Below are 12,560 nucleotides of genomic sequence, written 5' to 3'. Positions count from 1 at the left end.
CAGGTGGAGCGCCTAGGTTTCACAACCAAAGGCGCGTGGCGGGTGACCGCTGCCAACGCTGAGTACAAGCTGTGCCCATCCTACCCACCCCTGCTCGTCGTGCCGGCGACCATCGGAGACGAGGACCTGGACTCCGTAGCGAGGTGAGGACGCCAGAGGCCAAGAATAGCTGGTTCATATGACGAGTCAAAACGCGCGACTGCATTTGGACAGAATCTATGAATCTCTAGTACCTCACCATCGCTCGATTAAAAACGCGGTATCTAGACTAGCTGTAACTGGATGCGTGTAGTAGTGTGCTGGATTATGAGGGGGTCGAAGCGTTAAGTTCCAAATAGTAACATTCCTTCACATACTAAATACAAGCTGTGCCCATCCTACCCACCCCTGCTCGTCGTGCCGGCGACCATCGGAGACGAGGACCTGGACTCCGTAGCGAGGTGAGGACGCCAGAGGCCAAGAATAGCTGGTTCATATAACGCGTTTTACCTATGAAAACGCGCTACTGCATTTGGACAGATTCTATGAATCTCTAGTACCTCACGATCGCGCGATTAAAAACGCGTCATCTAGACTAGCTCTTAACTGGATGCGTGTAGTAGTGTGCTGGATTATAAGGGGGTCGAAGCGTTAAGTTCCAAATAGTAACATTCCTTCACATACTAAATACAAGCTGTTCGTCTTACCCTGCTGGTCGTGCCGGCGACCATCGGAGACGAGGACCTGGACTCCGTAGCGAGGTGAGGACGCCAGAGGCCAAGAATAGCTGGTTCATATGACGCGTTTTACCTATGAAAACGCGCGACTGCATTTGGACAGAATCTATGAATATCTAGTACCTCACGATCGCTCGATTAAAAACGCGGTATATAGACTAGCTGTAACTGGATGCGGGTAGTGGTGAGCTGAATTATAAGGGGGTCGAAGCGTTAAGTTCCAAATAGTAACATTCCTTCACATACTAAATACAAGCTGTTCATCTTACCCACCCCTGCTGGTCGTGCCGGCGACCATCGGAGACGAGGACCTGGACTCCGTAGCGAGGTGAGGACGCCAGAGGCCAAGAATAGCTGGTTCATATGACGCGTTTTACCTATGAGAACGCGCGACTGCATTTGGACAGAATCTATGAATCTCTAGTACCTCACGATCGCGCGATTAAAAACGTGGTATCTAGACTAGCTGTAACTGGATGCGTGTAGTAGTGTGCTGGATTATGAGGGGGTCGAAGCGTTAAGTTCCAAATAGTAACATTCCTTCACATACTGAGTACAAGCTGTGCCCATCCTACCCACCCTTGCTGGTCGTGCCGGCGACCATCGGAGACGAGGACCTGGACTCCGTAGCGAGGTGAGGACGCCAGAGGCCAAGAATAGCTGGTTCATATGACGCGTTTTACCTATGAAAACGCGCGACTGCATTTGGACAGAATCTATGAATCTCTAGTACCTCACGATCGCGCGATTAAAAACGCGGTATCTAGACTAGCTGTAACTGGATGCGTGTAGTAGTGTGCTGGATTATGAGGTTGTCGAAGCGTTAAGTTCCAAATAGTAACATTCCTTCACATACTGAGTACAAGCTGTGCGCATCCTAGCCTCCCCTGCTGGTCGTGCCGGCGACCATCGGAGACGAGGACCTGGACTCCGTAGCGAGGTGAGGAGACCAGAGGCCATGGTTAACTGGACAAGAGTACTGTGTGCTTACCATGAGTTTACGTTATGTGTGCTCGCTAGCGAGTGCATCAATTCTATGAAGATTTTAGTTCTATAAAGTAGCCGCTGGGGCGCTGTGCAATCTGTCCTACATTTAATGTCATTTTTTTTTAGCTAACTAACTCATGATAAGCACACTGATGAGGCGAGAAATATCTGTAGCTTCAGGACCACTCTGAAACGCTGTTTACGTAGTTTCGGGTCTATCTGTCACCGTCGCTCATGCTAGCATTTCGTTTTGCGTGAGAGGGATGGCAATATGTATTTGAAACTTTGGAAAACGATTTTTGTAGTAACAAACGCACTGGCTACCTTTTGACCATCTAGAAATTAACATTACGAATATGATACATCTACAGTACAGCTGGCGAAGCGTTAAGATCCAAATAAGTTACATTTCCTCACATATTGCATGCATTTTCAATAATGAAAATATTAAACAATCAAATATTTATTGCTGTGAATCATTACAGCAAATATTTTTGTTATGTGATCCACCTTTGTTTACATACTGATATTTGATCAGTGATATGCCTATTCAAATAATGTAAATTTATTCTAAAAGGAAGCGAAGATGTCGTTAAATCTGTTACAAAAATGTAGTAATTAGTCTTTGTCTAGGAGTAGTTGTTTGTAATCTGTAGTCGCTGTACCTTTAGCTTAGTTCATTAGCGTTTTGTAACTTAGGAAATAAGAATTATAATGCTCATCTATTAATCATATACAAAACGATCATATCAAAGCATGTTCTAAGCATGCTATATTACTAAACCCACAAACAAACTATCAGTGGCGCACAGCGTGTTGTATTACGCACCGTTTACACTCACTGATAAGGGGTCAACAGATCACGACCTTTAGCTGGGCTTAACATCAATGTGCCTTCCACTTTATTGCCTTTGCACTGTTGCAAATATTGACGTTTTCAACTGATAATAAAATTATAAGCGAAGATAATATTTTAACCTTTCAAAAACAATTTTCGGAATCAGATTATTTAAAAATACTTTTTCTGATAACCGCATCAAAATCGGTTCAGCCGCTAGATAATTCACTCTTAAAAGGAATATATTTAGCTAGGGTGTTAACGGGACTATTAGAAATTGGTGCACTACAAATTACGAAATCTATCAAGTTTCAAGCAATAAAATAAATACCATACAAAGCTAAAAAACTCAACATTCTCCGATAGTGAATTGAATACCAATTGCATTAATCAATCGGTAAACTATGAGCAATCGATTGTGTATTCGCTGAACCTCATATGCAGCTGGCCATCTAAAGAATGCACGGTTGATTATAAAAATATTGCTATTGACACTTATTTCAATGAGTTAAGAGTCTAAAGTTAAAAAACATTTATGGAACCGCATATAATTTATTAACAATTTGATGGATTCTTGCATTGTGTTTGAAAATCGGGAAATTCCTATGAGTACATCGTTAAATGGAACGTTTGGTTAAAAATGACGATTCAACGATACTAATTTATTGTATTCTGTTTGAAATAAGTTATTATTGTCCGTTCTAAATGGAACTAAAAACATTGACGTAGAATAGAAGATTATTGGCCTATTACGAATACAAAAAAGTAAAACTCACGTTGAACATTGGTTTAAAATGTCATTTTCATACTAAATGACAATTTGAACAAGTGTTCAACGGGCGTTTAACTTTTTGTAATAAGCCCCTTATGTCTAGAAAGACATGGCTCCAAACAAATGGTTCGTGTAATATTACACACGGTGCTACTCGCCAGTGTCTGTTACTAGAACTTGGCTTGACACGCTACCGCGGATTATTTAGCAAAACTTATAAATGTGTCTTTGGCCTTATTATTTGGCGCCAAAACGTGTTTTTAAAGATTTTTACTCACTGCAGATAATTTCTTTTCTCAGATTCCGCGCGATGCGGCGCATACCAGCAGTGGTATGGCGACATCGCGGCAACGGAGCGGTGATCGCTCGGTCGTCGCAGCCCGAGGTGGGCTGGCTGGGCTGGCGCTCGAGCGAGGATGAAAGGTTGCTGACTGCCTTCGTGCAAGCTTGCAACGCGGACCGGGGCTTGCAGCCGCCTTCTACCGCTAACAAGGTATGCGCGCCTGGTACTTCTATCGTGGGAGTAATTACATAGCACAGTCCTAGGTAGCTTGAATTGCGATCCAGGGGAGATGAGAGGTTGCTGTCTTCGTCCCGGCCTGCAACGCAGACTGGGGATTGCAGCTGCCTTCTACTACTAATGAAGTATGCGAGCCTGGTACTTCTACTGATACCAGTGATCGGTGATCGCTCGGTCGTCGCAGCCCGAGGTGGGCTGGCTGGGCTGGCGCTCGAGCGAGGATGAAAGGTTGCTGACTGCCTTCGTGCAAGCTTGCAACGCGGACCGGGGCTTGCAGCCGCCTTCTACTGCTAACAAGGTATGCGCGCCTGGTACTTCTATCATGGGAGTAATAACATAGGACAGTCCTAGGTAGCTTGAATTGAGATCCAGGGGAGATGAGAGGTTGCTGTCTTCGTCCCGGCCTGCAACGCAGACTGGGGATTGCAGCCGCCTTCTACTGCTAACAAGGTATGCCAGCCTGGTACTTCTACTGATACCAGTGATCGGTGATCGCTCGGTCGTCGCAGCCCGAGGTGGGCTGGCTGGGCTGGCGCTCCAGTGAGGACGAGCGGCTGCTGACTGCCTTCGTGCAGGCTTGCAACGCGGACCGGGGCTTGCAGCCGCCTTCTACTGCTAACAAGGTATGCGCGCCTGGTACTTCTATCATGGGAGTAATAACATAGGACAGTCCTAGGTAGCTTGAATTGAGATCCAGGGGAGATGAGAGGTTGCTGTCTTCGTCCCGGCCTGCAACGCAGACTGGGGATTGCAGCCGCCTTCTACTGCTAACAAGGTATGCCAGCCTGGTACTTCTACTGATACCAGTGATCGGTGATCGCTCGGTCGTCGCAGCCCGAGGTGGGCTGGCTGGGCTGGCGCTCGAGCGAGGATGAAAGGTTGCTGACTGCCTTCGTGCAAGCTTGCAACGCGGACCGGGGCTTGCAGCCGCCTTCTACTGCTAACAAGGTATGCCAGCCTGGTACCTCTACTGATACCAGTGATCGGTGATCGCTCGGTCGTCGCAGCCCGAGGTGGGCTGGCTGGGCTGGCGCTCGAGCGAGGATGAAAGGTTGCTGACTGCCTTCGTGCAAGCTTGCAACGCGGACCGGGGCTTGCAGCCGCCTTCTACCGCTAACAAGGTATGCCAGCCTGGTACTTCTACTGATACCAGTGATCGGTGATCGCTCGGTCGTCGCAGCCCGAGGTGGGCTGGCTGGGCTGGCGCTCGAGCGAGGATGAAAGGTTGCTGACTGCCTTCGTGCAAGCTTGCAACGCGGACCGGGGCTTGCAGCCGCCTTCTACTGCTAACAAGGTATGCGCGCCTGGTACTTCTTAGTGGGCCATGAGTAACTAAGATGGCTGGTCTGGCGCTCGAGCGAGGATGAAAGGCTGCTGACTGCCTTCGTACAGGCTTGCAGCCGCCTTCTACTGCTAACAAGGTATGCGAGCCTGGTACTTCTAAGTTGGAAACTTGTGACTGAGATGACTGGAGATGGAGTGAGGACAACAGGCTACTGCCTGCCTTCGTGCAAGCTTGCAACGTGGACCGGGGCTTGCAGCCGCTTTCTACTGCTAACAAGGTATGCCAGCCTGGTACCTCTACTGATACCATGTAGACTGTAACTCAGGGTAAAGCTATGGTAGAGATACTTCTATTATGGGGGGTATAACTTATAGTTCATTCAACTTATGATGGTGATTTAGACAGATAAAACGTTTCGTTTTATGATTCTAACTTTCTACGAATAAAAATATTGAGTTGTAAAAATCAATTACTTTTGTGTGTTTTCATCCTTCCAAAATATCAATCACTAATCTTTCTCAATTAACCTTAACAAGAATTTCTAATTATTTATTAGTTTATTATTTAGAAAAAATTGTGCAAAAATATTAAATGAATTGCTTCTGCGTTAGTCGGAACTTTTGCTCATAGGGATGGGACATAAGCAATCGCAATAAATCAGTAATCGGCATGGTGGTCATCTTACCATCGAATCACGATTATTATCTCAGGCAGGTCAAAGCTAAGTCAGTACGTGTGCGTTTGCCTTTGATGACGGTTTTGTTTTATGCGATTTTTCCACGTATTGTTTGTTATTGTTATTTTGATGTTTTATTGAATAAAATGCATATAATTATATTTAATTCTTTGTGATTTATTTTGTACCACTAAGAATATTCACGTTTATTCCATTTCCAGATAGTTCAAATTCATAGATATAATTTTGATCAAGATTAAAAATCAAACAAATAAATGGCGATTAGATTTCTATAGAAAATATTCTCGATTCTAAAAAATATCGATTAGGTTTATAAGGAGCGCCTCACTAAATAGAACTGTCATAATCACCATCTTACGCTGAATGGACTATAGTATAGTCCGAGGTGGGCTGGCTGGGCTGGCGCTCGAGCGAGGATGAAAGGTTGCTGACTGCCTTCGTGCAAGCTTGCAACGCGGACCGGGGCTTGCAGCCGCCTTCTACTGCTAACAAGGTATGCGAGCCTGGTACTTCTAAATTGGAAACTTGTGACCAAGATGAGATGAGTGGAGATGGAGTGATTGGAAACTTGTAACCAAGATGAGATGAGTGGAGATGGAGTGAGGACAACAAGCTGCTGACTGCCTTCGTGCAAGCTTGCAACACGGACCGGGGCTTGCAGCCGCCATCTACTGCTAACAAGGTATGCGAGCCTGGTACTTCTAAGTTGGAAACTTGTGACCAAGATGAGATGAGTGGAGATGGAGTGAGGGCTACAAGCTGCTGACTGCCTTCGTGCAGGCTTGCAACGCGGACTGGGGGCTGCAGCCGCCTTCTACTGCTAACAAGGTATGCGAGCCTGGTACTTCTAAGTTGGAAACTTGTGACCAAGATGAGATGAGCGGAGATGGAGTGACTGGAAACTTGTGACCAAGATGAGATGAGTGGAGATGGAGTGAGGGCTACAAGCTGCTGACTGCCTTCGTGCAGGCTTGCAACGCGGACCGGGGCTTGCAGCCGCCTTCTACTGCTAACAAGGTATGCGCGCCTGGTACTTCTGCCTTGATCATTACCGTTGGAACTTGACTTATCTCTTGGTAACTGATAGAACTCGAGAGAGAATGAAAAGCTACCGTCCAATCTGGTAATGTAGACTGGGGATTGCAGCCGCCTTCTACTGCTAACAACTACTGCCTGCCAGCCTTGGGAATGTAACTTGCCCAAGGTGACTTGGAGTCATTGCTTTTCTTCAAGCTTGCAATGCAGACTGGGGCCGCCTGTCTGGCAGCCTTCTACTGCTAATAAGGTATGTGAGCCTGGTACTTCTACTGATATTGTGGGGGTTATACAGGGTGGAATTTTGCAATGCCATTGTTTTACTCAAAGAAAACATTCCTTTATTTTTGAAAAGAAACAGAACTACATTAAAAGATTCCAGTTTTTTTTACAAGTTTCGTATTTTGTCCCCAGAACCTCAAGCTCCTAATAGTGGACGCTCGCTCCTACGCGTCCGCCGTCACCAATCGCGCTCGTGGCGGCGGCTGCGAGTGCCAACAGTACTACCCGATGGCGGACATCCAGTTCATGTCGCTGCCCAACATCCACCACGTCAGGAGAAGCTTCCAGCAGATGCGGGCCTTAGCAGCAGAGCCGAGCGACCAGGCCAAGTTAGTATCAACGCCCTGTAGTTTTATGCGCTCCTGGTACCTCCCACAGCTAGCAATAGGTAAGAAGAGTGCGGCAGGTGTCTTCAAAGATGACGGCAGGTGTCTTCAAAGGTGACGTCACTCAGAAAGGCTTATTGCTTTTGCTGTAGATCTTGACCCCTCACCAGACGCTGTATTAGAAAGAAAGAAAGATACATTTATTACAACGGACATCACACAAATACAGGCAATTACATAGACATGACAGTGGCACATAATAATAAAAGAAGAAAAAATAAAAACAAGAGCAAACTGAGCAGTGCCACCCATCCACCAACAAGATGCCCACTGCAACGGGACCCCACTCAGCATATGCCGTGGCCCACGGTGACGAAGGCCACGGCGCTGGTTTTCAGTGTGCCCCATGCCGAGTGAGGGTCACGGACCATTGATAAAATAAATAAAATAGTGAGCTGCATAAAATTGTCTAGATAAACATAACTACATAAATAGTAATATTAGTGCACAGATAAATACAAAAGGCGGGAAATCGGTAAGGATGATAAGACTACGTCTATTAAAAATACAAATGAAAAGAATACTAATAAAAAGATAAAACTGTTTGTATAGGTGTGTGTGTAGTAATGGTGAAGTAATATTGTGTTAATGTGTAATATTCGTAAAGAGTGACATTTTTACGCGTTGTTGAGTGTCTCGACGCCCGCAAAACCGGTTTGTGCAATCGAATGATTGATTGCGCGCGATTCGACAATTTAGTTCATCCCATATTGTTCAGAGCGTTACACGCGCACCTACAAACAAAAAATAAAATAAAAAGTAAATAAATTCCAGCAGTATTGGTCGTCCAAACATATAATTCAATTTCAATTAGTGTCAAATATATAGTTATTATTATTAGGCCCGTATAACTGTAAGCATTCAACAGCAATACTACCCATTGGCGGACATCCAGTTCATGTCGCTGCCCAACATCCACCACGTCAGGAGAAGCTTCCAGCAGATGCGGGCTTTAGCAGCAGAGCCTAGCGACCAGGCCAAGTTAGTATCACCACCGCTCCAGGTTTATGCGCTCCTGGTAGCTCCCACAATTGACATTAGGTTAGAAGGGTGCGGCAGATGTCTTCAAAGGTGACGGCAGATGTCTTCAAATGTGACGTCACTTATACAGAGCCACTGCTTTTGCTGTGAATCTTGGCTGCTCACCAGTCGCTACAAGTATTGTGAATACCAGCAGTACTACCCCATGGCAGACATCCAGTTCATGTCGCTGCCCAACATTCACCACGTCAGGAGAAGCTTCCAGCAGATGCGAGCCTTAGCAGCAGAGCCGAGCGACCCAGGCCAAGTTAGTATCCACCTCATTAACTTTTATTTTGTGACCACTGCAGGTTTATGTGCTCCTGGTACCTACCTCCTACAGTTAGCATTAGGTTAGAAGGGTGCGGCCGATGGCTTATTACCTCATTACTTCCATTTGTTATTCTGAATGTTCGCTACAGCCCGCTGCACGTTTATGTGCTCCTGGTACCTCTCACAATTAGCATTGGATAAAGGGGTGCGGCAGATGACTTACCTGACTAGCTTTTTTCCGCTGTTGCTGGATGCCCGCTACAGACCGCTGCAGGTTTATGCGCTCCTGGTACCTCCACACATTGGATCCAGGGGGTTTTAGGTAGACTGCTCGTTTGGTGGGGAGAGTCCTACATTGCCCACTGGCAGTGCCTATTGGCATCTTCCGACGGAAAAAATAGCCTTTTTTAATATCATACTCAAAGTCAAGCTGTAGATCAACACCTAACTAAGCTGATACAGCTGCTGATGGATGCTCGATACAGACTGCTGCAGGTTCATGCGCTCCTGGTACCTACTTCCAACAGTTGACATTAGCTTAGGAGGGTGCGGCAGATGCCTTCAAAGGTGACGTCACTCAGAAAGGCCTATTGCTTTTGCTGTAGATCTTGGCTCCTCACCAGACACTGCGAGTATTAGGGCCTATGAGAAACCCGCGTTTTAAAAAAACGTTGATCTAAAAAGTAATAACACTAGTCCTCATCCTGCCCATCGCTGTGTTTATCTTTGTGTTGTGGCCGTCCAGAGACATCGAGATCTTTTAGAATTTATCAAGAGATACTTATACTAATTCTTTTTTGTTTCCAGCTGGCACAGCAACCTGGAACGCACGCTATGGCCGCAATACGTGGCAGGCGTGTTACGCGCGGCCGGCGTGGTCGCACGCGCGGTACTAGGCGGCCGGCCGGCGTTAGTACACTGTTCAGACGGCTGGGACCGCACTCCGCAGATCGTGGCCGCCGCCCAACTGGTGCTGGACGCTCGCTATAGGACCCTACAGGTTTGTGCTCTCCTGGTACCTTTACAGCTGGTATTAGACCATCAGAAAGTGGCAGACTACAATAGTGACGTCAGATGTTAGGCGGGCGGCCGGCGTTAGTACACTGTTCAGACGGCTGGGACCGCACGCCGCAGACCGTGGCCTCCGCCCAACTGGTGCTGGACGCTCGCTATAGGACCCTACAGGTTTGTGCGCTCCTGGTACTTCCCCAAGTTGAAGCTAGGGCATCAGAGGTGACGGCTGTGAGCACAGATCGTGATCACCGTACGCTAATGGCACACTGCAGGTCTATGCGCTCCTGGTAGCTCTCACAGCTAGCATTAGACCACTGGAGGGCAGCAGACAGCTACAATAGTGACGTCATCTAGTTGTACGTGTCTGGAATACTGCATGCGACTGATGCCATAGATATGCGATTTCACTCACGTAAAATCTGAAAATATATCAGAGTTCAAATTTTCAGCGTGCCACTGAACTGTCAAACAGTTGCAAAAAATGGTTCTGTTTGACGCGATAGCGACGGCATCTTTTTATCACAAAGTGTTGCTGCTAGTGACATCTCGCTCGCTCAGTCCTTTGTTGCTCTATTCCGCTACGTATATTAATTTTATGATTTTGTACTGTTAGAGGCCGGTAGATCTATTCTCATAAATAAAACACTGTGCACTGGATACTTCTGCCACCTATCACATAAAAAAAAACTTAACTTTAACATTTTGTCTCATTCTAAATACAATTTATCACTTAGCACCAAAAGCGGGTAGAGTCGTCCGCGCGCGTCCCTCTATTCTAACGTTTTTCTAGTGTGACATTGACATTACGTCAATGTCACTATGACAGCAGCTCATTGGCTATAATACCGTTATTTTAACGTTTTGGATTTTTCACAATTAACAGTACTAACTACAAACTGTTCCCCAGGGTTTCCAAGTGCTAATCGAGCGCGAGTGGCTCGACTTCGGCCACAAGTTTGCCGACCGCTGCGGCCACCAGTTCGCGGCGGAGGAACCCAACGAGCGGTCACCCATCTTTCTGCAGTGGCTCGACGTGGTCCACCAGATGATGGCGCAATACCCGTGCAGCTTCGAGTTCAATGAGGCGTACCTGGTAAGTTGGGAAGGTGGCATTATTTCTGCCATTATGTCATGATAAATACTGAGCGGGAGCCTATTGACGCAGTGGCCCATTAATTTCTACTAGCTGACCCGGCGAACTTTGTTCCGCCTTAATGGCAATAAATAAGCAGACTTTTTTTTAAATTTCGAACGGGATAAAAAGTATCCTATATCCTTCTCCTGGCTCTAAACTACCTCCCTGACAATTTTCAGCTAAATCGGTTCAGCCGTTCTTGAGTTATAAGTGGTGTAACTAACACGACTTTCTTTTATATACAGGGTGTCCCGTAATGTAACGTCAAGCCGGAACTGGGTGTTGAGGCAAGTTGTGCTGGTTATCAGAAAAATATAAAAAAAAATCTATGTGGCATATTTTCAAAATAATGGGCATTTAAAAAAAATCAAAAATTTCTACTCCAGGTGACGGTCTTTTTACTCGTGTTGCCACAAATCTTCACTTTTTCCAAATTTTTTTTTTGTTATGTAACCCTGAATAATGCTTCTCTAAATTGTTATCAAAATTACAAAACCAGCTGCTCCAGCTTGGATAAAAAAATACATTATTCCCAAAAAAAATTTCAAAATAAAAATTTTGTCTAGTTTAAACTGACTGTACTGAAAAAAAAAAGTACTACGCAAGTGTGGCATGTGACGTCATAATTTGGCGCATTTACTAAGGATTCCAAAATGGTATAACACTTGGTAAATTCTTGCTGTAATTGTCGACAATTTTTGGTTTTTTGGAAATAATCCCGTTTTTAACTTTATCTACCTTGGTTAAAAATTATTATTCTAATGTGCCCAAAATTCAAGTTTCTGTGACTGACTACCGTACAGTCAGTCACAGAAACTTTTGTCACCATGACAGTAATTAGTAGTTGACATACTGTGACAAAAGTCACCCGTGCGTGCGCGCCGTTACTACCTGCTCTGCCTGCACTTGTACTTGGTAACAGGGATAATAAGGATATGAAGTTTCGGTTATGAATACGGTTACGGATATTACAATAATATTATACCGGTTTCGGTTACGGTCACGGATATGAAATCATTTCAGATTATCCGAAAGTTTCGGATAATTTCGGTTACGGAATTATTAGAATTTCAAAAATGTAGGTATAATTCAAATAGCAAGATGCTGCGTGACCACCTATGTATGATAAAGGTTAAACAGGCTGGCATATTAGATGGTGCCAGGGAATGCCAGACAAGTTGGTAACAAATATTAAGATTTAAGGTACAATTCCAAGACGGGCCGCAGACCGCAAACTGCAAAACTCTATGAAATCGGCAGCGCGGCATTGCTGCTGCGGCGTGTACTGCAGATTTCATAGAGTTTTGCAGTTTGGAATAATTGTACCCTTAGACTCCGCCTTTATCCGAAACTATCCGTAACTTTTGAATCAGTTTCGGTTACGGTTATGGATATTTTTTTATTTCGGATATCCGATAGTTTCGGTTACGGTTACGGATATCCATAACATCCCTGCTTGGTAAGATGGCCCTCTCCGTTTCGCTCATACCTTTTAAAATGGCTTCTCCACCTCATTTAAGCCAGAAACTTGAATTTTGGGCACATTAGAATAATAATTTTTAACCAAGGTAGATAAAGTTAAAAACGGGATTATTTCCAA

General features: G+C 45.3%; 1 protein-coding gene across 1 annotated transcript in view; it reads left to right on the top strand.

The window, feature by feature from the left end:
• LOC135082481 (myotubularin-related protein 4-like) overlaps positions 1–12,560 on the top strand; it is an 86,574-nt gene that overhangs the window by 50,399 nt on the left and 23,615 nt on the right. The window contains exons 7-15 of the mRNA XM_063977277.1: positions 4–143; positions 3,614–3,806; positions 4,018–4,131; positions 4,343–4,456; positions 4,668–4,781; positions 4,823–4,954; positions 7,265–7,461; positions 9,619–9,811; positions 10,733–10,918. Coding sequence (XP_063833347.1) covers positions 4–143; positions 3,614–3,806; positions 4,018–4,131; positions 4,343–4,456; positions 4,668–4,781; positions 4,823–4,954; positions 7,265–7,461; positions 9,619–9,811; positions 10,733–10,918 — 1,383 coding nt within the window. The remainder of the gene's footprint in view (positions 1–3; positions 144–3,613; positions 3,807–4,017; positions 4,132–4,342; positions 4,457–4,667; positions 4,782–4,822; positions 4,955–7,264; positions 7,462–9,618; positions 9,812–10,732; positions 10,919–12,560) is intronic.

Source organism: Ostrinia nubilalis, chromosome 21, assembly GCF_963855985.1.
Source record: "Ostrinia nubilalis chromosome 21, ilOstNubi1.1, whole genome shotgun sequence".
In the NCBI taxonomy this organism is placed as follows: Eukaryota; Metazoa; Arthropoda; class Insecta; order Lepidoptera; family Crambidae; genus Ostrinia; species Ostrinia nubilalis.
The sequence above is the reverse complement of the archived record's forward strand: the minus strand, read 5'-3'. Positions and strand labels throughout refer to the sequence as shown.